Genomic DNA, 26,901 nt, shown 5'->3' on the forward strand with positions numbered 1-26,901 from the left:
ACCCATGTTGTCACAGATGGCAGAATCTCACCCTTTCTTCTGGTTGCATAATAGTCGTGTGTGTGTGTGTGTGTGTGTGTGTGTGTTGCATCTCTTTATTTATCTATTCATGGATACTCGGGTTGCTTCTATAGCCTGACTATTGCAAATATTGCAATGTCAACTTATTATTATTTCTTATTACTCTAGCTTATTTCATCATTACCTTTTATTGACATTTAGATTATGTTCGAGTTCTTCCTAACATAAATAGTGCCCTGGTAAACAATCACATGCATCAACCTTTGTCCGACATTTCTGGGTTTGTTAAAATTTCTAATAGATTTCCAAAAGTAAAAGAACTGTGTCAAAATATGTGAAAATTTTAACTACTTTCTTTACATATTGCCAAATTATTTGCTAGATAACTAATATATACCATATCAATAAATAACCAATTATCTAGCACTGATATCAGAATTAGGTACACATGGTTTTAAGCATTATTGCCAGTTTTAAAAAATGATTCATTAATTGAAAAAAATTTAAAACCTCATACTTGTTGGGGTGCCTAGGGGCTCAGCTGGTTGAGTGTCCGACGTTGGTTTTGGCTCAGGTCATAATCTCAGGACCTGGAGGTGCAACCTGGTGAGACGCTCTCTCCCTCTACCCCTCCCATTCATACTCTCTCTCTCTCTCTCAAATAAATAAATAAATCTTTTCAAAAAATCCTCATAATCATTTTTATCATGCATTTTTATTAGCAGTGAGTTAAATATTTTCCTCACAGTTATTAGATATTTGTCTTTCTTCTTTTGTAAATGGTTTGAGTTTTTACTAGTTTTCTGTTAGGGTATTAGGGTCTTGGTTGTTTTCTTTTGTTTGAATAAAAGCTAACAGCCCCTTCACACCTAGGGCAAAATGTCTGTTTCGTCTTTTTAATTTTTTAAATTAACATTTTTTTATTACATAAAGAGTACTTTGCTGTCAGAAGATTAGAAAACAGGGAAGAAACATTCAGATGGGGGAAGATTAAACCAGCCTTACAGTCCAGGGATTCAAAAAAAATCAATGTAGTCAGGACGGACTCTTCTTCACATCCCTTCACTATTAATCTAAAAAAAAAAAATCAAAGCAAAAAGCGAGTGTTGTTAAGGATGTAGGTAAATTGGGAAATCCCATATTGTTGCTGGGACGATAAATGGCTCAGGTGCTACAGAAAACAGTCTGGCAGTGACTCAAAAAATCAAACAGAATTACCACACGACCCAGTAATTCCACTCCTAGATAGAAACCCAAGAGAATTTAAACCATACGTTCCTACAAGAAACTTGTACACAAATGTTCCTAACGAGTGTTACTTGTCATAGCCAACATGGAAACAATCCAAATATTCATCAACAAGGAATGGACAAATAAAATAGGGACTGTCCAAACAATAGGCATTTATTCAGACATAAATAAGAATGAAGTACTGCAGGGGCGCCTGGGTGGCTCAGTTGGTTAAGCATCTGCCTTTGGCTCAGGTCAGGAACCCAGGGTCCTGGGATCGAGTCCCACATCAGGCCCCCTGCTCAGTGGGGTTCTGCTTCTCCCTCTGCCTGCCTATGCTCTCTTTCTCTTTCTCTCTCTGTTAAATAAATAAAATCTTTAAAAAAAAAAAAAAGAATGAAGTACTGCATTCTTCAATATGCTTCAATATGGATGAGCCTTGAAAATATATCAAGTAAAGAAAGCCAGTCATCAAGGCCTCATACTATATGATTTCATTTACATAAAGTGTCCAGACTAGGTAAATACATAGAGACAGAAAGTAGATTAGTGGCTGCCAGGGGCTGGGAGGAGAGGGATGCAGAACTGACCGCACTTACTAGGTACAGGGTTCTTTCTCAGGGGATGGAAATGTTTTCAGATTGGTTAGTGGTGATGGTTGCAGAACACTAAACATACTAAGAACCACTGGGCTTGGGCACCTGGGTGGCTCAGATGGTTAAGCGTCTGCCTTCGGCTCAGGTTGTGATCCCAGTATCCTGGGATTGAGCCCCACATCTGGCTCCTGACTCCTGGTTCAATGGGAGTCTGCTTCTCCCACTCCCTCTACTCCCCCTCCCCCTGCTCATGCTCTCTCTCTGTATCTGTCTCAGATAAGTAAATCCTTTTAAAAATTGTTTAAAAAAAAAAAAAAGAACCACTGGGCTGTCCACTTAAAGATTCTAAGAAGTACTATTTAATTTTGCTTAACCAGCATACTCCAAGGTGGTTTTTGTTTGTTTTGTTTTTTTTGCAATACACTTCTGCTACAGATTTTGCTATTAACGCATCATAGGACACTGATGACTGCAAGAGGCAGTGTAGGGAAAGGTACTTTTAGCTCAGTATTTTAAAATTCATTCTAAGATGGGTCTAATATCATCTCTTTGTTTAAACGGGGATAAGAAAATGAGAGAAAAGGGAAGGGAAAGATATACTTGGTCAACCTCATAATGATTCCAGAGCGGCTCATTTGTCCCATTCTCTAGAAACAGAAACCCAAACCCCAATGGAGTTCTTCCTTTATTAGCAACAGATTTCTCTCCATCTTTGTTATTAACATTAAAAATGGTACTGGATCACATAGACTAAAAGTCTGGTTACAAAGCATCTTCTCATAATGCATAACTAATTACTTCAAAAAAGAAAGCCATCAAGGATAAACAAAACATCGTCCCAGAGCATGACCTCTGATAGCTCCATTTATTTCACTTTTAACTTGCTGTTTACTGGAGTTCATGTGGAGAGGCACTGTTCTGAAGAAGAACCAGAAATAACATAATTAACTGGATAATAGCAACAATGTGGTTCCAACGTCTGAAAACATGTGGAAGGAAAAGCAGGAGGGAAGCGCAGTCTGAACTTTTACCAAAATACTAACAATTTTGCTATTCTGTTTTCCAAAATGGCAACTCCCACACAAGCAAGTATCTTTCCATTCAGACATTACACAGTCCCCAAAACAGTAATTTAGTTGTGTGCCTGCCTCAGAGAGCAGCCTACACATCTATTAAGCGACATGCAGAGCTCAGCATCGGAGGGCTGAACGCAAACTACACAATGGAAGACAAGAGTGGAAACAACAACCAACACTTGGTGAAGGGCCTCTATGGACTCCTACCGCTGTCTTCAAATTCATACGCTGCACCCAGAACTATCTTCCAGGTGACACCAGGGATTTCCTTTCACTACTTTTTATAAAGAAATACTTCCGAGATTGTTATCAGAATTATTTCTAGGAAGTCATAACATGATACAATTATTTTAAGTTGCTGTTAGATTTAACTGCCAAGAAAGAAGCAGCCAACTTTAACCAAGAGTATTTATAAATCAGTTTCTATGAACATGGAACATAAACTCATTTATCATTATCTAGTTACCCCGAAGGAGGACTGGAAAACGTCAAGAGTAAGCCTCATTACAAACAACATGACGGCCAGATCAGAGTCAGAATTCAAAGTTTATTCCCTTAAACATAGACTTTGATCTTTCCTCTTGTTAAAACGGACAGTCTGGCATACCATGAAAAGCGTCACTCTTCTAGAAAAGAGTATCTCTTATCAGCAAAGAGCCATGATTCTTAAGTGCTTTTTTTTTAAAGTATTATTTAAGAAAGAGAGTAAAATATTGCTGACTCTGTCTTTATCCAGGAAGGGATAAGACCTCATTTACAGAAACTTATTTTCCAGAACCACTTTTGAAAACTTTGACAGGAGAAAGTACCCCTGCATCAAAACCCATTGCTCTGTCCTTGTTTGTTCAGTACTGTTTTGGGGGGCAAATACCTTCTTTAATAAGGTTACATTTGCCAGACAGAAGAGTCTCTTCATAATCTGTTCACCCTACAGACAAAACTGTAACAAAATAATCTCCAAAAAAAATCACAACTTATATAGCACAGTGGCAACTTCCATTAGAATCCACTCTAAAAATGTGACTTTCCTGACATTCATATTTATGAACAACCCATTCCCTGTGATTCTGAGCACCTGAATTTGAGCAGGGATAAGGAGGAGAAAGGAATCAAAAGAACTCCCCTGCCTTAGGGAGACATTTTTAAAGTACCTACAAGGGTTTCAGGGCACATGTCTCATCAGGGCTAAATTCCAGGATCTAGAATCTATGGAGTGTCGAGAGATAACTGACAAGGTGAAGTATAAAAGAGCAATGAAATGGAGAAATCTTTCAAGGAGTGTGTTTTTAGCCTAAAGGAACAAAGATAAGTTGCTTACTGACTTTTTAACAAACTTTTACCTTTTTCAATTACTTAAATTATATGAGAAAAATGTTGAGTTGACACAGGGGGTTACATGTACATACCAGGAAACCTTCCTTAATCATCTCACTTGATGTAATCTTAGAATATGTTCTTGAGAAATCATAGAGTCATAATTTTTGAAAGAGCTAAGAGATCTTTCTTAGGAAAGAAAGAACTTGAGAAAATAAGAACTTCTTAAGAAAATAAGAACTTCACTATCATGTATCATTAAGACATTGATCTGTCCTAAGTTAGGAGGTTGGAGTGGACAATCTCCTGAACTTCTTTCTATCTCTTGATCCTAAAGAAGTCATTTCATAAGCCTCCCTCCTAGCTAAAGGCATGGATGCCTGCCACCTCCAGGAAAAAAAGGGACAAAGCGGTAAACAGGATAATAAATTTCCCCAGAATCTCCAGTGATGAAATTTATATACTTTTGTATGGTTTTAAATACATGTATAGGTGTGTAGATTTATATGTACATATATAGATTTAGAAATATCCTCAAAATTGAAGACAGTAATATTCACTGTCTTGTCCATACCAGGACACTTACACACATGCATGTGTTTATTGATGTCAGCTCCAGTAGTAAAATATCCCACAAATCCTCAAAGATTTGTAGTGGTTTATTCATTCAATAAATATTTATTGAGCACTTGTTTTGTGCCATAAGAGTGAAGAGGACTAGATCATCTCTTATCCTCAAAAAGGTATAAAGGTTTTAAACAAGTAAATTCAATAGATTGGTAGAGATGGCTGGTGGAGGTCAGGGCAGAGAGTGAAGTATGGGGGAGAGAACAAAGAGTTTATGGAGGTAGGCGTCAGGGAGGAGCAGGGAGTAGGGTCATAAAGGCTCAGTAGAGGAAGTGAGTCAGGGCAAAGGGCCTGAGAGAACTGGGATGTCTGCTCAGCAGAGAGAACCAGAAGAAAGTTGAAGCACTATAGACAGAGGTGTGGGGTTTAACACAGCTGGGATTCTGGAACTGTGTTTGGGTTATGACTGGTGCACAGGTGTACGTGTGTGTTAAGTGTGGTGGGAATGAATGTGCCTATAAAGGAATGGGAGGAAGAGTCGGGAGCCCTATAGGCTGGGCTATAGCTGAGAGCGCCTTCTTTTAATCAAGGTTCTTTTGGTTGTAATAGAAACCAACTCAAGTGGGCTTGGGCTGTAGGGGAGCTTAAGGAGAGGCTATAGAGCTGAGTTTTAATTATGACTTTGCCACTCCCTATGCCTGACCTTGGGCAAGTTACTTACCCTCTCTATACCTCAGGTTCTTGATCTGTAAAATGAGGGCAATTAGTAGGATTTTTGTTAGGATCAAAAGAGTTAATACTGGGGCACCTGGGTGGCTCAGTGGGTTAAGCCGCTGCCTTCGGCTCGGGTCGCGATCTCAGGGTCCTGGGATGGAGTCCCTCATTGGGCTCTCTGCTCAGCAGGGAGCCTGCTTCCCTCTCACTCTCTCTGCCTGCCTCTCTGCCTACTTGTGATCTCTGTCAAATAAATAAATAAAATCTTAAAAAAAAAAAAAGAGTTAATACCTGCAACACACCTGCCACACAGCAAGTGCTTGAAAAATGTTAGCTCTTTTCATTATTGTTTCTTAGAACCAAGGAATATCTCAGCCTGATGGGAAGAAAGCCAAAAATAAGAGCCTGGAAAGCTTTGGCATCTCAGGCACCATTCTGTGTCCCCTTCTCTTCTCCCTACACAACACTCCTTTGAGTCCCTGTGAATGATGGCTGCCCAGACCTCCCAAATGTTTAAACGTCCCCTGATTAGCGCATGAAGAGTTGGACTGGGACGGATGAGTCTTGGTTCCAAATTCCTGTATTGGTAAATCTGATTGACTTGGCTTGCCTTGGGTATCTCACTCGTGGTTTACATGGGGCCAAAAGGTTGGGGTAAAATCATGCCACAATGGCCTATCTCCCTTGAATGCCAGGAAGGAGGGCAGTGGAGTAATTCATCTTGATTTTTATATTTAATCATTTTCGGGGCTAAGCCACAGACAGACCACACAATGTAACCTTCAGAGGTTTTAGAGCCTCTGATAAGTATTGAAGGACGTTGGTTTTTCCAATTGCTTTGCAGACTCCTTAAACTTTTTCTTTTCCAATTTGCACAGCCCTAACTACTTTTAAGAATCTGGAAACTGGGGGCACCTGGGTGGCTCAGTGGGTTAAAGCCTCTGCTTTGGGCTCAGATCATGATCTCAGGGTCCTGGGATTGAGCCCCATGTTGGGCTCTCTGCTCAGTGGGGAGCCTGCTTCCCCACCCCCACTCTCTGCCTGCCTCTCTGCCTACTCGAGATCTCTGTCAAATAAGTAAATAAAATCTTAAAAAAAAAAAAAAAGAATCTGGAAACTGCTGAACTCCCATCTACTAAACAAAATGTGGCATAGCCATACAATGGAATATTATTTAACCATTGAAAGGAATGAAGTGCTGATACCAGCTACAACATGGGTGAATCCTGAAAACATGATACTGAGTAAAAGACGCCAGACACAAAAGGCCACGTATTGTATGTACATGAAATGTCTAAAATAGGCAAATGCATAGAGACAGAAAGTAGATCAGTGTTGGGGAAGCACTGAGGGGTGACTGCTAGACAGGGATAGAGTTTCTTTTGGAGGTGATAAGATATTCTGAAACTAGACAGTAGTGTTGGTTGTACAACCTTGTGAATAAATTAGAAACCACTGAAATGTATACTTAACATAGTAAATTTTATGGTATGTGAATTATATTTCAAAAGCTGTATCTAGGACCTGGATATGATGTCAGAACACTGGCTTTACTCATCACACTTACACCATTTCATGCAATTGCCACTACTTGCCCTTCCTAGGCCTTGCTTCCTTGCAGGGACTAAGCCAGGGTCCTGAAGGTCTATTTCAGCTCTAAATTCTATGGGTAAGAAACTGGGTGTGTGGCTCACCATCTAAATGAAAGTCAACCTTTCTCTTTCAAACATTCTGCCACTTGAACTAGCTTCTCATTCTATTTACTATTTCAGAGAAAGAACTCGCTCTTCTTTCTGAGTTTTTAAATAATGCCTATGTCTAGGTGGCTCAGTTGGTTAAGTATCCAACTCTTAGCTTCAGCTCAGGTCATGATCTCAGCGTCATGAGATTGAACCCTACGTCAGGTTCCATGCTCAGTGGGGAGTCTGCTTGAGAATCTGTCTCTCCCTCTGCCCCTCCCACTGCTCTTGCTACCTCTTTAAAATAAAATCAATAAAATCTTTAAAAATAAATAAATAATACCTATTTTAAGCACATATACTAGGCACTTGAATCAATAATTCATTTAATCCACCCAACAATTTTGTGAGTGAGGCACCTCTCATTTTACAAAGGCAGACATGGAGGCTTAGGGAAAGAAAGAATGTGACCCAAGTTAGGAAGAAGCAGCGGCAGGGGGGCTTGGGACCTGAGCTGCCTAGCTCTGGAAGTCATGTGATGAACTCCTGCCCTGAGCTGCCTTTCCCCACCAACTCCTCCACTTGGCTCAAATTTCATGCCCCTCAACATTTGCTTCAGCAATCTGTTGACTAATTCAACAGCTTTATATTCATCATGTCCACTATTCTAGTAAATGATTCTTTTTAGTTATTTAGGAATTGGGAAATAATCCCTGAATTCCTTAGTCATATGTCAAATACAAACTACATTATACTATTTCTTAATGAAGGTAATGCTGGCATATGCAAATGGAATTGAGACTTAATGACTTAAGACCAAACTGAGGTTAATACCCAGTAAATAGGAAAAATTAATGGCAATTTCAACTCTTCAGCTATGCTCTTAGTATCATTGACTATAGCAATTTGTTTAATTAACCTGAAGTCTTCTTGTTAATTATAGATCATTTACCATATCCAATAAGAGGTCATGCCTTCAAAATCCCTGAATATGTTCAAAATTCCTCAAGCATGTTACAATGCATTTCTTTGTAAGGAGACAGATAAAATAAATTTAACAAGCTCATTCTGAATAATTTAGCCTAATTTAGGCTGGTGAATAAAGAGCATTACTACACAGGACCCCATTTAATGAAGTTGCTAATGGCTGCCCCTTCTTTATATTTTTTAAAGCCTAAATATATGTATGTATAACATATGTGTGTGTCTCAAAGGCACAAGGATAGGCACCTAAGACTGAACTGTATTTAACGCCCAGGGATATAGGGTCCTAGTGATAATCAGTAAAGTTGTAAAAGGTTCTACTTAGTTTCAATGTGAAGGATAACTAAAACTTAGCTTAAACAAAGCCTGTATTTTTATTTTTAATGACAATAAAACAAAGGAGTGACAAAAATTTGCACCATGGCAGTGAAACATTAACATACAATCAAAATCTACTAGTAAAGTACACATTTTTATTAACTAGTGATCAACATAAGATTTACTAAAATTTTAAATCTTGAAACACTAAAATAATTTGTTTTATAAATATATCCCCTCTCATCTAAAGTCAGAGTGTCAGATTTCAGTGGGAAAAAAATCAGATCTTTCAGTTAAAAAATTCTACTACCCTATTTCAAAAATAATATTGAAAATATTAAATTTTTAGGGGCGCCTGGGTGGCTCAGTGCGTTAAGCCACTGCCTTCGGCTCAGGTCATGATCTCAGGGTCCTGGGATCGAGTCCCGCATCCGGCTCAGCGGGGAGCCTGCTTCCTCCTCTCTCTCTCTGCCTGCCTCTCTGCCTACCTGTAATCTCTCTCTGTCAAATAAATAAATAAAATCTTAAAAAAAAAAAAGAAAAGAAAAAGAAAATATTAAATTTTTATGATTGGTGGCTCCGTTGGCTAAGCAACTGCCTTTGGCTCAGGTCATGATCCTGGAGTCACAGGATCAAGTTCCAAATCAGGCTCCCTGCTCAGCAGGGAATCTGCGTCTCCTGCTGACTTCTCTCTTCTCAAGCTCTTGCTCTCTCTCATTCTCTTTCTCTCAAATAAATAAATAAAATTTTTTTTTTTAAATGACATGATTGGGGCGCCTGGGTGACTCAGTGGGGTAAGCCTCTGCCTTCGGCTCAGGTCATGGTCTCAGGGTCCTGGGATAGAGCTCTGCATCGAGTTCTCTGCTCGGCAGTGAGCCTGCTTCCCCCTCTCTCTGCCTGCCTCTCTGCCTGCTTGTGATCTCTCTCTCTCTGTCAAATAAATAAATAAAATCTTTAAATAAATAAATAAATAAATAAATAAATAAATGACATGATTAACTGAATGCTTAAGAGAAAAAATTAAAAAGAAAAGAAATCTTGGTTGCTTCACCATATTTTCTCCCCAAAGTTAGATTTCATCAAATCTTGCCATTTTAAGAATTTCATAATTTAACAAATGACTGGATCCAGAATGCCTCATTACTATAGAAAAAGGAAAGGAAACACATAGAAAATTATAAAAGTTTACACGAAAAACTGTTAAAATGGCTCACATATTAGCTGAGCACAATGATCTAGCAATGGCAAAGCACAACATTAAATTTATGGAAGGTCTAACAATTGGAAGCATGGCTGCCACTCATCAGACCTGCAAACCCAGTTCTCCGGTTTTAGAGCCAGAATACCAAAAACTAAGTAAAATGCTTTTAGAGCCAGAATACTAAATATTGAGTAAAATGCATTTCAGCCTCTGGAAAAGGAATAATTTTGTATGAAAGGATATTCAAATAGCCCTTCTTTGAGCGACCACAAAGAACCTTGAAGATTTACATGATTGAGCTGGAATTCAATGCCAAAGACAAGAGGAAGCATTTTTTTTTCCTTCTGGGATGCACAAAGAGATATCCATAATTAAACATCACTCTTCCCTAGGGCAGCATGTTTTCTTATATTGACAAGCAAAATGAGGTATTTCAAATCACGCATTGTTGGCATACAGTCATTTTTTGCATAGCTATTGTTTTAATGTATTTCTGGCTATTAGGCATTTGTCTATTTTTGGTCAGTGAGGCATGTATTTTAAAGAATTCTGGTTTTGCATAAAAGGCTGTAGTTATGTTAGTGGAATTACTTTTATACAACAGTATCTTAAGAGTAATTATAGCCTTATTTTGGCTGGTCACACAGCCAAATACATTTTATATTTAAAGGAGAGCAGCTATAACTTTCATGTAATTAGTACAATTAAAATTATCTATAAAGGAAAAAACTTTCAGAAGTACTTTTTAGACTCAACTTTATGTTTTACTTTGTCTTATTTAACACAGCTAGTTAAATATATCCCACCCTAATCCTATGCTGTTGGGAAAATGCCAAACAAACCAAATTTGCTTAACATTCTATCAATTAAGTCAGAGCCTAATGATAGATTACATATTCAATAACTCTGTTGTTCTAGATCAAAGAATGCCACATTTTTTTCAACCTGACCCTACTGTAACTACTAAACTACCAAAAAGCAACAACTTTTTTTTTTTTTACAATTTACCTCCTGTAGGAATTTCCTCTCCTTTCTTACCAGCACCCTACTCAGATCTTCATTTTTTTAAATTGTAAAGAGCATGTTAAACTTCAGTCAAATACCAAAAAATTCAAGTGCTTTTGTTTTCTAAAGTGACCATTTATCTAAAACAGACATTTTATGTCCTGCTCTCTAGTCAAAAACAGCACTTCCAAAGATTAACTCTGCTTAATAATATTGAGGTGTGTACTTTAAATTTTTTTAAAGGAATTTACCACTATCATATAAGTCCACATAAAATTATGTGGCTATTACTGGAACTTACAAAAGATCTCACTTATCTATCCATCCATATAAAAATCATGTCCTATAAACATGCCGGTTGACTGGTAGGAGACCCGAGCTGTGATTGTGGAAGTCAAATGACCATGAACGGACTTCATGTTTTTGAAGCCTCTTCGGACCACCAGCCTCATGATCCAGGGTTCACGGTGATGAGGAGACCAAGTGTAACTTAAGCTAATCAAAAAACATTCTAATTCAAATGCAAATGCCTTTGTACAGCTTTCAAAGTCATGCAAGAAAATGTCTGAAAGCCCAGGTGTTTCACGTAACTCCTGACAACCGGGGGACCTGGGTGTCTCAGTCAGTCGAGGCCCCCAGTTGGGCTCTGCACTCAGCGTGGAGCCTGCTTGAGATTCTCTCTCTCTTCCTCTCCCTTTGCCCCCCAACCCCAAAATAAATTAATTACTTAAAAAAAGATAACTTCTAACAACTGGATTCCAAGTTTTCCATTTGGCTTACTAGCTAAAATCAGAAGCAATAAGACACATGCATTTTATGTGTCCTTTCAAAATGTGTTTACAACAACATACTAATGAATGATATTTCATGATTTTTCTCATTGAAAGCCTCCATTGTAGCCTGTGATAGTTATTTCATCCAGCCAAGTCCTCTCAAATCACGTGGATCTACAAACCCCAGATTAATGGCTCCTAAGATCTGTTTTTTACCCCTCCAAGAAGCTATAGACAAGTCCTGGGCTGGGAGAAGCAGCTGCTTCCATTATAAGGATAATTTTGGAATACCTCGGTTTACTGAGTATTTCCTATGTGCTAAGGGCTTCCTGTAAATTACCTCCTTTAATTCTCACAAATCTTATGAAGCAGGTGCTTTACCAACCCCTTTCACAGATGAGGAAGTCAAGCTCACATCTCAGCTCAATGCTACTTCCTCAGGAAAGCCTCTCCTAACTCCATCCCACTTCACTGCAGACCAGATCTAGTTCCTCTGGCATAGCCTCTTCCAGCCCTCAGGACTTCAGCAAGCTGGCCTCTGGCATGATAACAAGATTTGCTATTATGTATGTATATGGTCAGTTAAATAATGTCTATCTCCTCCCATTTAATGAATGTAGACGAGTGGTTCTCAAACTTCGGTGTGCACCAACATCAACAGGACTGCTTCTCTGAAAGTGGTCACTGGGTCTCACCCCCAGCACATGTGGCTCACCGAGTCTAAAGACAGGCTTGAACCCTGTCGTCACGGGCTCTAGGTGCTGCTGCTGCCTCCAGACCTGGACTGGCCCAGTACAGCACTTCTTAGTCCTGCGTGAACACTGGAACATTCCAATCTAGCAACCGAAATGGCATTAAAAACAACCAATGCCCATGCCCCACTTTCAGAGGTTTTGATTTAACTGGGCTAAGGAAGCACCCAGAATGTCTTATTCCAAATACTGTATTCTTTTACTAAAAAAATTGCTTATCTAAAAGTCAAATTGAACCAGATGGCCTATAAATTTTTATTTGTTAATCTGGCAACCCTACTTGTGAGGCCTTCACAGATGAGGAAGTCAACAACATACCTGTAACATAACAGGTAGTACACCATGTACGTGATGCATGTAGATAGGACTGTAAGCTGACCTTTCACCTCTACAGAGCACAAAAAGGATGGGGCTAAATAAGCTGAATTTTTAGATCAAATTTTTTTTTCCTGAGGATTAGAACCTAAAGTAGTTCTCAACACATTGTATCTGAGATCTTTTAAAAACAGGGCAAATTCTCAATGTCACATAATTTAACGTGATGACGAAATGACTTCCAGGTTCTGTGAAGCCCCGAGGCTATGAGCCTCATATTGGGCCAGTAGGTGATGAGGGGGTGACAATGGGGCATCGACAGGATGGCTCTGACATTCATCAGTGAGTCACCTGGCCACAGCTACTGCTAGGATTTGGCACAGAGTCAGCGCCCTTTCATGTATCAAAAGTAGGTAAAAATTATCTATTTAATAAATACCCAGAAAAGATAAAACTCAGAACACATGGCTGCCTCTGATAATGCAATTCTATCTTTTTCATATCAATGGAGGGAGCCTTGTGGTTTCCAATTTCAGAATAAGATCAGTGATTTCACATCTTACATAAACGGAGATATTAAATTTGCATTTTTGATGCTGAAAAGAGACTATTTAATTCCAGCTTGGCATGTTTATCGCATAATGGGTAAACCGGGGATTTCCAGATTGAAAATCCTCTGGGCACGTAATGATCATGTAGCCTTCTGCTTCCCCATATAAGTAACCCGCCAGGGCTACGATTCAAGGACGAGGACTCATGTAAGTGTTTTAAATATTAAAACACATTCTTCCATCAATACTCATAGAATTCAGTCACCAATCATTACTACCTTCCACTTTGTACAATGCTCAATTGCCAAACTTAATGTGACCCTTTTCACCTAACCCAGGATCACAAGAACTGTTTCTAAAAACAGCTCATTGGGGGTGCCTGGTAGAATATGCAACTCTTGATCTCAGGGTCAGTTCAAGCCCCATGTTGGAGGCAGAGTTTATTTAAAGTGATAATAATAATGATAATAATAATAAAACTTAAAAAATAGGTTATGGAATAATTGCATGCGCATCAGAGTGAATTCCAGTTCCAGTAACCTAAATGACAGAACACAAAAATCCACCTGATTCCCCAAGACCAAGCATAACAGCGTCAACAGACGGAGAGGAATAGAAAGACTGTCACACTTTGCTTATGGTTGGTTGTACAGTCACCTAACGTCAAGCAAACAACACAAAAATCGCTTCAGATTAGTTACTCTGAAATCATCAATGTCTGATCCTTTTAAAACAGATGTTTCAAATAATAAGATCTGTTGTTGTTTAACCATGGACAATTCTTGAAGGTATATGTCAGGATAGCTTACCAAATCCAAAAGCATTAGAACCTCCAATGCTCTGTGAAGCCTGCACACTTGTGGATGTGTACAGTCCTGTCACCAGCAAGCCGTCAAAGAAGGTGCTTGTTGAAATTGTCACTGAAATGCAGGGAGGGAAAAAGAAAAGAAACCTCAATTAGTACAATCCGAATACTGAGACACGTTGCTCAAGAGTTAAACACTGTCAAAACAATTTTTACTCATTATTTAAAAAACTATTTTTATACTGTTGCTAGTTAGTATTTTCTTTCCATCAGGAACTATAAGCAGAGGAACAAAAAAGAAGCTCCGATCTCCAATGTCTGTAATTGCTGGTCCTAAATTTAGTACATTAGATCGCTCTATCTGCATTCATTTACACGTTCCCCAGCTATATGCAAAATCATCTGAAAATAATGTAGTATTGAATAGCTAGCTTCCCACCTCCACTACCACCCCTGAAGGCAGTCAAAGGCATTGCTGGAGTTTTGGCATTGCTATTAAACACTTTTTTTTTTTTTTAAAGTATTTCATACTGTGGGAAACAATCTTACAGCGGCTGAGAGAAGAACAATAAGATACACTGTATTTCTTATTGTGCATCCACATTTCATAGATGAATCCCCCTGAAGTTTTTCAACAAAAGCAGACTAATTTGCATGAAGACAGATAGCCTTTTTTCCTTCTGAGAACAAAAAAGGAAGACCACGGCATGCCTTAAGGTTCAGAACAAAGTCTGCAAGAGGACTCCAAATGGTTTCCTAACCAGAAAATCAGGATGTTCCTGGGAAAAAAGGGTCACACACACAATGGATCTGTATGCCACTCAGGTCTGGCTTCTAAAAATTTTATCTTGCTCACCACCCTAAAATAATGATTAAAATTTCTGCCTTGACATAATATTTTCTCCTGCATTGGTTTGATAAGATTAAGATGATGCCATTTATAGGAAGCAGCCGGGAAAAGGTAATATTATGTTGGTAGTGCACAGTACAAGGCTATCATCGTGCTTGGTGGCAGTAGGAGAATGGCCAGATTCACATTAAGTGTGATGAGCATGTTTAAATTAAACTCCAGGAAATCCAGAGACTGGAGCTGAAGGGTCTCAAGCGCCCATATTAGAAAGCAACTAACAAGACTCATAGATCAACAGAACAGCCTGACATCACGCTACCCCCACAACGGCATTGGGTATTGGAACAAATCACCTTTACATCCTTTAATAATAGCTAATATTTTGACTGCTAGCACGTAAACCACTCAGCTGGGCACTGAGATAAGTAGTTAACATGTATTATCTCATTATCAAAACATTTCTATAAAAGGGGTACTATCATTATTCCCGGGGCACAAATGAGGAATTTGTGGCACAGAGCAATTTAGAGCCTTGTTCAGGACCATCTGATATCATCCAAACACGTTTGATGCTGATTCCCCTGTTTTCTCTCGGCCTGCACACCACTCCCTCCCCCACTCCCGATCCCACAGAAGCCAAATGATGTAGCTAAACCCTTGTTTAATACACTATTTCCCAGATTATTCACATGCATGAGGAGTACTTGAAGAAAAGGAGAGTAAAAGCTACAGGACCCAGTGTCACTGATATTAGAGAGGAAGAGGGCTAAGGGTAGCCAGGAGGTGACCCCTATGCCATGGTGGATGGAGCCCTAGGCTGGTTATGGGATCCGGGTAACAGGTACTTATCTGCTACTATTTTTTCCTCAAGAAAAAGCACTTCATCGCTTCGAGTCTCAGTTTCCTCATTTAAGGAATCACACCCTCATCATCAGCCCCGTTTTGGCTGCCCCAGATTCCCACAGTTGGTTCTATTGCTGTCTCCAACCTTTGGTTCAGTGAGTTACCTTGGCCAAGGTAAATAGTGCTTAAACAGCTTCTGTGTCCCCATCCGTGGAGTTTAGAATTAAATTGCTTTCTTTTAAATCAACTATACTAGCCACTCATGTCTTAGATCGTCCTTCCCAGCAAATCAGACCCAATCTACAGTTCTCACTGTGGACCTATGGGACCCTGCTTTTTCCCTCTTCCTCTTCATCCACTCCACTCCAGTCCAGTTAGACAGCAGCAATTCTGTATTAAATGCACAAATACAGCCCCGGTGGACTCCTCCACTCCATGCTTCTACTCTGGTTCTTATTTCCAAGATACTACAAAAATCTAAGAGTTTTATGAGTTAGGAAGCGAGGCAAGCCTGAACCTGAATCTCACCTCTCTCTACTTCAGATCAGTGTGTGACCTTGGCTCAGATTCCTGAAATTTACAAAAAGAGGAATACTATCCAATTTACTGTAAGAATGAAAAGAAATATATCTACAAACTATCTGTTTAACAAAGTATCATGCATATAGTAATTCATCAGTGAAATTCAGCTCCGTTTCCCTGCCCTCTTTCAGACCTTGAAGCTCTGCCTTGCTCTTCCTTCTGCAGACCTGGAGTACTACAGAGAACTCATGACATCTGCTGAAGACAGAGCCGATCACTGGACGGCCCACATCGGAGTCCTGCTTCCTGCTGAAATAGTCTACTACCCTCTCAGGCGCCACTTCATTTCCACCCACAGTCTACAACATGCCTCAGCTGTAACCCCAGCAGGTTCCAAATAAGTGGCATCCCCAGCTTGCTACTAACACGCCTTCTCTTCCAAAAGATACTTTGCTGAGTGTTGACTTAAAGCAGAGGGTAAACACTCTTGGAGAAAGGGCTAAAAAAGAGGAGGACCATGCATGACAGCCCTTGGCCTTCCCTAACTGCCCCCAGCTATTCGGCTCTGCTCTCAAACAATGATGCATCCCTCAGTCTACCATGACGATTGATAAATTCAACTTGATGGCTTATACATATCTAGTGATATTTCAATATCTTAGACACGTGCACTTAGGAAGCTGCCTGCATGGCCTGGGACTCATTTGGGGATATTGAGCACAACCAACATCTGATGGGCCCTTTAAATGTCCACCTGGTCTGTCCATCCCTTACCAGGCCTCCCCTCTCATCTGCCGCTAAGTGCCTCTCCAGACCCAAAGGATGATGCAAATTCTGATCTTAATGCCTCCATACAGCGCAGTGCCTACTTCAGATCAATTCTTTTCTTTACATAGATTCTTGGGTGCTGAAACAGCAAGGTGTAGTGAAAACATACCAGAAATAAAAGGATTGGAATATATCACCAGCAATATGTGGAAGGTCAGATCGGGTGAGATCTTCTCTTGCTTGGTTCTATTCCTAGTTGTAGTGAGACGAATATCGATTGTTTGGTAAACTCATGGCTAGGTGGACATATCATTTCTTTTTAAACAATTTTTTTTTAAGATTTTATTTATTTCTTTGGCAGAGACAGATTACAAGTAGGCAGAGAGGGAGGCAGAGAGAGAGGAGGAAGCAGGCTCCCTGCCAAACAGAGAGCCTGATGTGGGGCTCGATCCCAGGACCGAGATCATGACCTGAGCCGAAGGCAGAGGCTTTAACCCACTGAGCCACCCAGGTACCCCCATATCATTTCTAAACATTGAGTGTCTTAGAAAACAAAATTGAATACTGTGAAAAAGACTTCTTACCCTTAGAATGTCCTGGCTTTAAAAGGCCTCCATAAACTGACTATTCTCACATTTCTGTCTCCTGTCCTGATCTCTACCAACCCTCTTTGTACATACTCCAGATATATATCAAGATACTGCTCAACATCCTCGCTTGGACATTCAAGAGATGTCTCAGTGTCAATGTGACCAAAACTGAATGCCCACACCCCCCCTCCAAAACTGCTTCTTCTACAGCCTTCACAAGATCAGTGGTTGGCAGCACTGTCCGTCCTGCTGAGTCACCTCAGGAATTACCTTCTCCCATATACTGCATCTAATCCATCAGTAAATCCTATCAGCCCTACCTTCAGAACCTGACCACATACTACCTTGTTCTAAGATTCCATCATTTCTTACATGGATTATGGTATTAGACTTTGATGTGGTCTTCCTGGTTCTACCCTCCTCTCTCTAGAGTCTATTCTCAGTATGAATCAGAGAAATTCTTTAGAACATTCATTGGATCATGTCACTCCTCTACTTACAACTTCTTCACAAAGTCAATGTCAAAGTCTTCACAATGGCCTACAGAGTCCTCCGTGACCTGTCTCCATTCCCTCTTACCTCATCTCCTTCTGCTCCCTCCTGGCTCACCCGACTCCAGACATACCAGCCTCCTTGTTGTTGCTCAGACATGCCCAGTCTTCGCACCCGTACCTTCCTCTGCCTTGCACTCCCCTCCTTCAGATTATCAAAGTAATTATCACCTTCTAACATATTGTAATCGTATATTTACTCACAATGTTTTTTGTTTATTATGTTTATTGTCATTCTTATTCTGCAGAATGTGAACACTATCAAGGTAGAGATCTTAAGTGTTTTGTTCAGTAGTACATCCCAAGCATCTGGAACAATTCCTGACACTCTTGGATGTTCAATAAATATTTACTGGAATACATATTAATGAATAACTCATTCATACAAAAATGACAGAAGGTTGTCTTATCTTCAACTTGTTTTCAGAGGAAAAGGATGTTGTGAATGATAACTTTGTATGTCAGTTGAATCCCATTTGGAAAAGCCATGTGGAAAAAAAGAAAAGAAAAGTTGGCTAGTTATATATATATTTTAAGATTTTATTTATTTATTTGACAGATATCACAAGTAGGCAGAGAGGCAGGCAGAGAGAGAGGAGGAAGCAGGTTCCCTGCTGAGCAGAGAGCCCGACGTGGGGCTCGATCCCAGGACCCTGGGATCATGACCTGAGCCGAAGGCAGAGGTTTTAACCCACTGAGCCACCCAGATGCCGCGGCTAGTTATATATTTAAAATGTTTTCCAGAATGCAAAAATGATTGATGCAGAGATCAAGAGACCAATCTAAGACATTTGTGGGAGAAAAAAAAAAAAAAAAGGCAGATCACTTTAAGTATAGGTTATACGTTCACACAAATCAACTAAACAAAGATTTCCCTATTAGAAATTAATTGAGAGGCATCTGGGTGGCTCAGTCAATGGGCGTCTGCCTTCAGCTCAGGTCATGAGCCCAGGGTCCTGGGATCCAGCCCCACATCCGGCTCCCTGCCTGGAGGGAAGCCTCCTTCTCCCTCTCCCACTCGCCCTGCTTGTGTTCCCTCTCTCGCTGTCTCTCTCTCTCTCATTCTCTGTCAAATAAATAAAATAAAATTTTTTTTTTAAAAAAAAAGATACTAACTGAATATAATCTATTTCTCTGTTTGCTAGAGTCAGGAATTCATTTTTGAGGGAAAAAATGATTATTTGCCTTTGAAAAACTGCTGTCTTTACAAGCATTCCTTCTCCTTCTTTAAACATGTGTAATGCATAATCCATATGTAAACTGAAAATCGGTCTCTTTCTTTCAGAAAGAGGATCTGTTGCCCAGACTCTTATGGGTTATGAGACAGAGCTTTCCGATCTCCGGCTTCCCTTTTACTCAAGAAGACAACGGGTCCAGCTTCTGCATTCAAAAAACATCTGACACAGTTTGGATTCCCTGACAGCTTGCAGGAAACTTTAGAATGTCTGCAGCCTACATGCTTTTCCTGACGAGAGCACCAGCAGCAAACACAGGAACAGTCTGAGCAAGATGCTGAAAACTTTATGCTGGGGCACTCCGACTTTGAAACTACGGCAGGAATACACATCCCTCTGTCCTTTGCTTTCCCTTTCATCAGATGTTTCCATTTATCTCTACTTGAAGTCTCTGGTTAGTCTGTCAGGGTTTCCTAAACAAACAAAACCCCCACAGAAACAAGTAACTGTTTCAGGCATCCAGGCTGCTCTGGCTCACTGTCCCTCACCTGAGTGATTCTGTAACATCAGTCACTGTCAGTTTCTGTTTTCACACTTAATAATTACCTTACCCTCTGATATCTTCCTGATTCCTTTCACTCAAGCTCCATCTGACCCCCAGTGTGCACTAGTTCTTCCCCTTCCTATGTGCCCTGACTTGACTTTCGTTCCTCTGATCCCACTGGGACTCACCCTTCCAGCACTATCTGACCTTCCCCAGTCTCAGCTCATCAATTACATCTACACACTGCTGCCAGCCAAGCAACTGAAATAATCTTCTTGAAAGCAGAAGAGTGATCTCTGATAAATTGTTTTAAAGTTTACTATATACAAGTTCCAACGTGGCTCATGATAGGAAAAAACCTGGAGCTCACATTGCTGAATGTAAAGTTATATGAATATGTACATGAACTAGAAGGAAAATTTACAACTTTCGTATTGTTTTAAGTTTCTGATTCAGAACGTAATTGTTCTGCTATATAATTTAAAATGTTGCAAAGCTAATGTCATTTAAAAAATATTTTATGAAACTACCTTTGCATAAGTAGAAGTTTTTGTTAAAAGATATAAATTTGGGCACATTGGGATGGGGGAAATTGTACAGAGGTTTTGGATTTGGACTACATTTAAGATGAACAACTATTAGGACCACCTATATCTATCTAGCTGATATCTAACTAGCCCAGTTAATACGCAAACCCTTCTTTCTCTTTCCGAGATTACGAGCCATGTGCTCCAATACTAAGAAGGTGGGAAACAACACTTAGCAAGTATCAATTCACTTGAAAATTTATTATGTAATGAGAATAATTGCTGAATCTATGTGCTAGTCTTTAAAATTTTACTGTGATGGTCTTTTAAAAATTTTCTTTCAGAAAAAAATCCTATTAAAAAGGGAAAGGAAGAAGTTTATTATAAACACACTTACTACAAATGCACTTAAAATGAGCAAACTAATCAAACAAAAAAAGGGACTAGAAAGTACATAATACATTCAGACTTAAAGCAATATATATGGAAATATATGTATATTGCTATATATGTATGTGTGTATGTAGATACAGATATACATAAAACCTTCTATGAGACAAGAACTGTGTTAGAAGTAAAATTTGGATTTTACTAGCTAGTAAGGAAAAAAAGATATTTTGAACTAGTTGCCTATTGGCAAAATGCTTACAAACTCTACCTGACATCCTATCAATTCTGGTTATTTCATAAAAATTGAAATATATCACCACCATATGACAGGACCTGCCACTCATCCATTTTAGTCACCAAAGATTAATATCAAATACTCAAACATTTCTATGATTTTAAATAGGTAAGCTTCTACTTAAACGTGTCCATCTGCCATATCATCTACTTTTCACGGTTTCACAAATGTTTATGATAAATTTATAAAACCCTCCCCCAGGAGACTTTGTTTTTAGAGTCAACTTTTATGTCTTTTATATTTCTGCATTAAAATGTTCTACAGAGGGGTGCCTGGGTGGTTCAGCTGGTTAAGCCACTCACTGCCTTCGGCTCAGGTCATGATCCCAGGGTTCTGGGATCAAGCCCCACATCCGGCTCCTAGCTGAGCCAGGAGCCTCCTTCTCCTGGGCCTGCGGTTCTCCCTGCTTGAGCTTGCTCCCTCTCTCTTTGTCAAATAAATAAATAAAAATATATAATAAAATGTTCTGCTGAGAACTAGCTACTCTAACTGTAAGGGGGGAAAAAATCAGTATGAACAGTACAGATTGCAAGTAGAATTTTGAACCTACCAGTATATTTTAGAGGAAAAGAAAGCATGTATATGATTACCGATAATCAGACAGCAAACGTGTCTTTATCAGATCACATCAATCCTTTGTTCAACAAATATCTTTAGCTTCCTATTGTCCATAGAGTAAAATCCTGTCTTCGGTGTGATTTCAAAGACCTTAAGGTTTGGCCATAACCATTCTCTCCCGTCAAGCTTCCCTCTTTCAGTGAAAACATCCTTTGAGGGCGCCTGGGTGGCTCAGTGGGTTAAGCCGCTGCCTTCGGCTCAGGTCATGATCTCAGGGTCCTGGGATCGAGTCCCACATCGGGCTCTCTGCTCAGCAGGGAGCCTGCTTCCCTCTCTCTCTCTCTGCCTGCCTCTCCATCTACTTGTGATTTCTCTCTGGCAAATAAATAAATAAAATCTTTAAAAAAAAAAAAAAAGAAAACATCCTTTGACCCAATTAAACTAGAACATGACTTCCCTGTCTCTTCTTTCCTTAAAGGGAGTCCTCACCTAAAATGACTTCCCGGTTTCCTTTGGTTAAAGTCCTCCCCATTCTTCAGGCACAGACCCCAATGCCATCTTTCTCACAAAATCTCTTCTGATCTCCTGGGGAAGCCCCCTTCCCCCCCCAGTGACCCGGCCACTCTCAGAAACTGTGGAACACACAATTATTCTCCACCTTCCGGAGCTTGGCTCAGAAGAGGAGCTCAGTCAGCATTTACTGAATTCAACCCTACAGAAGCGCTTGTGAACATAAAATAACCTTAAAATAAAATAAAATATAATAAAATGGAGAACATAGGGTAACCAATGAAAATAAAATTGTGATATCCAGCATCCCTTCGACAGAGAAAAAAGAACCAGTGTTATTCACCGAGCTGTACGAAAATGCAGGTTTCTCCTGAAAGGGCACAAAAACTAAAAATCTATGTGGTATTTTATTATGATACTCAAAAATCAGAAATGTCTGAGAAAATTTTGGTGGAATTTTACATCTAACGAAAATAGTGTCTCTTTCACCCATGTGTACTTTGTATGTGGATGTATACACACACATTTTATGGACATACCAAATTAATCTTCCAGTGATTTTGTCACTAAGACACCTTCTGCCTTATCCTCACTCTGAAGTTACTCTGCCATTTCCTCAAATAAGAAATAAGAAGGGATCAAAAGGCTGAGGAGGTTGTGCATATCGCTCCCACATCTGTGTTAAATTGGCAATGAGCTCAGCTCCGGGGGTCTATGAATATGGATTGCTGGGCTGTGACAGCAGAATGAAAACATGATGTAGCGACACAATTCAATTCTTATCAGTGGCTCAGAGAGTAACTCTGTCTTGAAATGACTAATTACAGAGTCAGTTATTATCTATTAGAGCTTCTATTAACTGTTCCCAACAAGACCCTAATACCATTCTTGCAGAAAATCACTGTAAGATGAAAGTCTGGGAGAAAATAAATTTCAACGTTTAATGCTGTTGCATTTCATCCTAAAGCTTCTCGCCTACAAATGCTCTACGGGCCATTAAATTTTGATCACTTCAAGCATATTCCATTATGACTTTATAGAAAAGACCTTTAATATGTGCAGAAAAGAAACATATTATACAATACACGGACTGATGTTACCATCTTTTTCAAGACGACAAACATCAGAAGACAGCAAATTGCAAAAATGTTGAAATTAAGTAGCAGTGATCGTGCAGCAATGGCAGAGTTTTATATTTCTTATTTTTATATATTTTGAGAAGGAAAAACACCAGAACTAATACTGTCAATATTAAAAAAATGTTGCCGCATTTTGCCTTATGAGCAGAAACTTGTTTGCCTTTTGAATACAGAACAGATTAAATAGCCTGAGGAATAAACATATTACTCTAAAAATGAAATAAACTGAGTTTATTTGCTGCAAAATTTCATCAACACAGAGTGTTCAACTACTGGCTCCTCTTCAGTTAAAGTGCCCCTAGCTCTGGGTACCAAATAGAGACCATCTAAAAATACATTATAATTTAATTCAAAACCTCTATGACCATGATCCCTGAACTACTTCTCATTACATACATTAATTCCATTATGACATGATTTTATGTAGCTTTAAAATAGGAAGCCAACCATTTCAATAATAACATCCCCAAACCAACAACTGCTGAGGAAAACAACATTATCCCAGTAAATATTTAAAAGGAATGACTGGAGGTCAAGATTCTCTGAGGGAGGACATGAATGCCTAGTAGTAAACTGAATAAAGGATCCTAAAAAATTAGACCAGAAGCAAAGGGACGCCAGTGAGTCTTTTGTGAAGGGAAGAGAGAGGTCACACATGCCCGACCCACATATTCCAACAACTACCCAGAACACTGGGCGGCAAGTGGTGTATGAGAGGAGGAAGAAATGGAAGCCATGCTTCTCAAGAGGGATGGACTGGATGAAACACAGCAGCCTGTGTCTCCTGGAGGTCCTCAGAGGATGGCAAGGGCTTCACCTCCTCTTGGAAGGCAGTGGCATCGCGGTGCCCCCAGGTGCCCCTGTACCCCGAGCCCCAGCCAGGTACATGGACATGATTTCCCGGGAGCATGCCCAGCAGGCGTTTAACCTGATGTCTGCTGCAACAGTCGTCATCACTGCCCTTTATTATTGGTATTATTACTCCTCTTTTTCATTTTATATGGATTTCTCCTGTTCCTTGGGGGACAAAGGAGGCGGAAAGAATGGCCTCCAGGGAGGGCTAAATGTGGTGTGATGGAGGACAAGGCTGATGATCAAAATAATAAGGTCAAAGAGCTCTGGATGAGCCCACCTCGGAGAGCAGGGGAGAATGCCCTGGCAAACACTCTTCCACCTTTGTCTGCCCTGAAAGAAGAGGAAACCCAGCGCAAGATCTGGGAATTGTGACAGGTACAGAAGGCTGATTGCAGGCAAAATTTAAGGATGGACTAACACATTTTCTAGAGTCCGTAAAAATGCTCTTTGCTGGCTGGAAGACGAATCCAGCATCTCCGTGGAAGTCTCTTACGATGCATTTATTATAGATTCAGAGATTCAGATGAACCACACATAGTCTCGAAGTTTTCACTTCCAGCAGCACCAGTCATAAAAGGAGAGCCACTGAGATTTTTTTCCTCCTTTAAATTCAACTTAGGAGATAAAATGGGTGCAGTCAAATGTGTTCATGAATTTATCATTTTAAAATCAAGGCCCTTTGGAAGGAAGTTTAAATGACAGCTTTTGGTGAATGTGAAGTAAATCTGTTTATCCCTCCACATTGCCTTTCTGTTCTTTACTCCCTAGGGCTGTCTGTCTGTCTGTCTCTTACACACACACACACACACACACACACACACACAGACAGCTACATACCCACACAGGCACACCCTCAGCATTTCTGAACACACTAACCTGTAGGGTAAAATCTCACGTAACTTAATCAGGCATCCTGCCCTGAGACTTAGAAACGTATGTCAGAATAGGCACCTGACATGAGATCTTGAACATTTCTGAAACCTCCTTAAGACTGTCCAATCTATGCCAAACACAGATTTCTTAACCAGACAAAAAAAAAAAAAAAAAAAAAAGAAACAGAACTCTACAACTCTCCAAGGTACTAGTACCAATTGCAGTTATAGTAATGATGTTTTTATCTTCCACTTTTTTTTTTATCTTCCACTTTTGACTTTCATAATTAATTCTGATTTTTTTAAATGCCTACAAATAATGATAAAATTATTTAGTTCCTAGAACCAAAAATACTTATTTTCCTCTATAAATTACAAGCAATTGTAATTTAGAGAACTGCAGACAAGAGTTACTGGTATTTGTGACTTATCTCCAACCTTATTTTTCATATGCTACTTTCATATGAGGCTGGATAATACACATACATGAAAATTTCATATTGTTGGTCCTGCACTTGATAAATTATTAAAGTGATGTGAATGAATGTGGTGTTCAGGTTTTCAGCAATTTTTATATCCTTTTGTTCTTTTTTAAAGAAAAGACTACCTTGTCTGTAAATCACAACTTTTTAAAATTTAAGCAAAGATCAGCCTTCAAAGAAAGCATTTTTAGATTTCTTATCCCTAACCTTCTCAAAGGAGTTCTAAGAATATTTTCTTTGATATAAGGATGTTAATTCAGCTTTTCTAGAATGAGAAAAATACACCTAGTAGTTCTCATAAGCATATATACAGGTAAATATATTACAGCACAGCTGCATAAAGAAAAAAATGCATGTATAATTTTTTCCATATAATCAGATTTTAAAGACTTTACACAATCAAAAAGGCCTCTAACAGTTTTGTTTATATTATACTCTCTTGATTTTTTTTTTCTTTTTAACATGAAGTGCCCCCCAATTCCTACAAAATGCAGTTTTGACTGGGGGTAACTAAGGAAAAGTTGAACTCACATAACAAACCACAGGATGACTCCTCATAGTGCCCCAAATTGTTCAAGACATAAATACATGCTCTATCTGTAGTTTTATTTGGTTTGATGATATATCACTACAAATTTCCAGAATATTTCCATATTTGTAACAACTGTATACTTGTTCAAGAACATGCCCAAGGGTGACATTCCTGGTACTCATGGGTACGTCATATATTTCTGTTATGGGACAGAGATATGCATTATACATATTACATATATTATATATTATATATCTCTGTTATGTTTGTAAACTGACTAAATCAACGTTATTAATAATTGATAGAGGGGCGCCTGGGTGGCTCAGCTGGTTAAAGCCTCTGCCTTCGGCTCAGATCATGATCCCAGGGTTGGATCGAGCCCTGCATCAGGTTCTCTGCTCAGAGGGAAGCCTGCTTCCCTCCCCCCTCTCTGCCTGCCTCTCTGCCTACTTGTGATCACTGTCAAATAAATAAATAAAATCTTTAAAAAAATAATTGATAGAAATCCGAATAGACAGTTACATTGACTATAACTGTAAAAATACTACAATTTTTTAAAAACGTTTTTTCCATAGTATTCTCATTTGGCATCTCGGTATGTTCATTTAAATACACTTAATTAATTATAAGCAACTGTGCTAAAATCAAAGAATTCATTTAAATACATACTGAGTCAATTAGACATATGGCATACATATGAGTAAACTAAAATTCTCATTTACTTTATGGTCAGATCTAATGTTTGTGTGCGTGTGTGTATCTTGCTCAACTCATTCATCCACTGAGCAAATTAGCAAGTGCTACTATTTGATACTGGTGACATAATGGGAACCATCTGCATGTTTACAAAAATAACATTTGAGTAGTTGCTCCTGTCCCTTTTCAGAAGAAACTTTGTTCCATATTTCAAAATTCAATTCATAAAATCTGAAATTGCTAACACTAAAATTCACAAAATAATGTTTAATAAATGATGTGATAGAAATTTTCAGGGACA

At 39.2% G+C, this 26,901-nt stretch overlaps 1 protein-coding gene across 3 annotated transcripts in view; it reads right to left on the minus strand.

The window, feature by feature from the left end:
* RELN (reelin) overlaps positions 1 to 26,901 on the minus strand; it is a 497,367-nt gene that overhangs the window by 416,214 nt on the left and 54,252 nt on the right. For all 3 annotated transcript variants that reach the window (XM_032304615.1, XM_032304614.1, XM_032304616.1), the window contains exon 2: positions 13,906 to 14,016. In XM_032304615.1, coding sequence (XP_032160506.1) covers positions 13,906 to 14,016 — 111 coding nt within the window. The remainder of the gene's footprint in view (positions 1 to 13,905; positions 14,017 to 26,901) is intronic.

Source organism: Mustela erminea, chromosome 11, assembly GCF_009829155.1.
Source record: "Mustela erminea isolate mMusErm1 chromosome 11, mMusErm1.Pri, whole genome shotgun sequence".
NCBI lineage: Eukaryota > Metazoa > Chordata > Mammalia > Carnivora > Mustelidae > Mustela > Mustela erminea.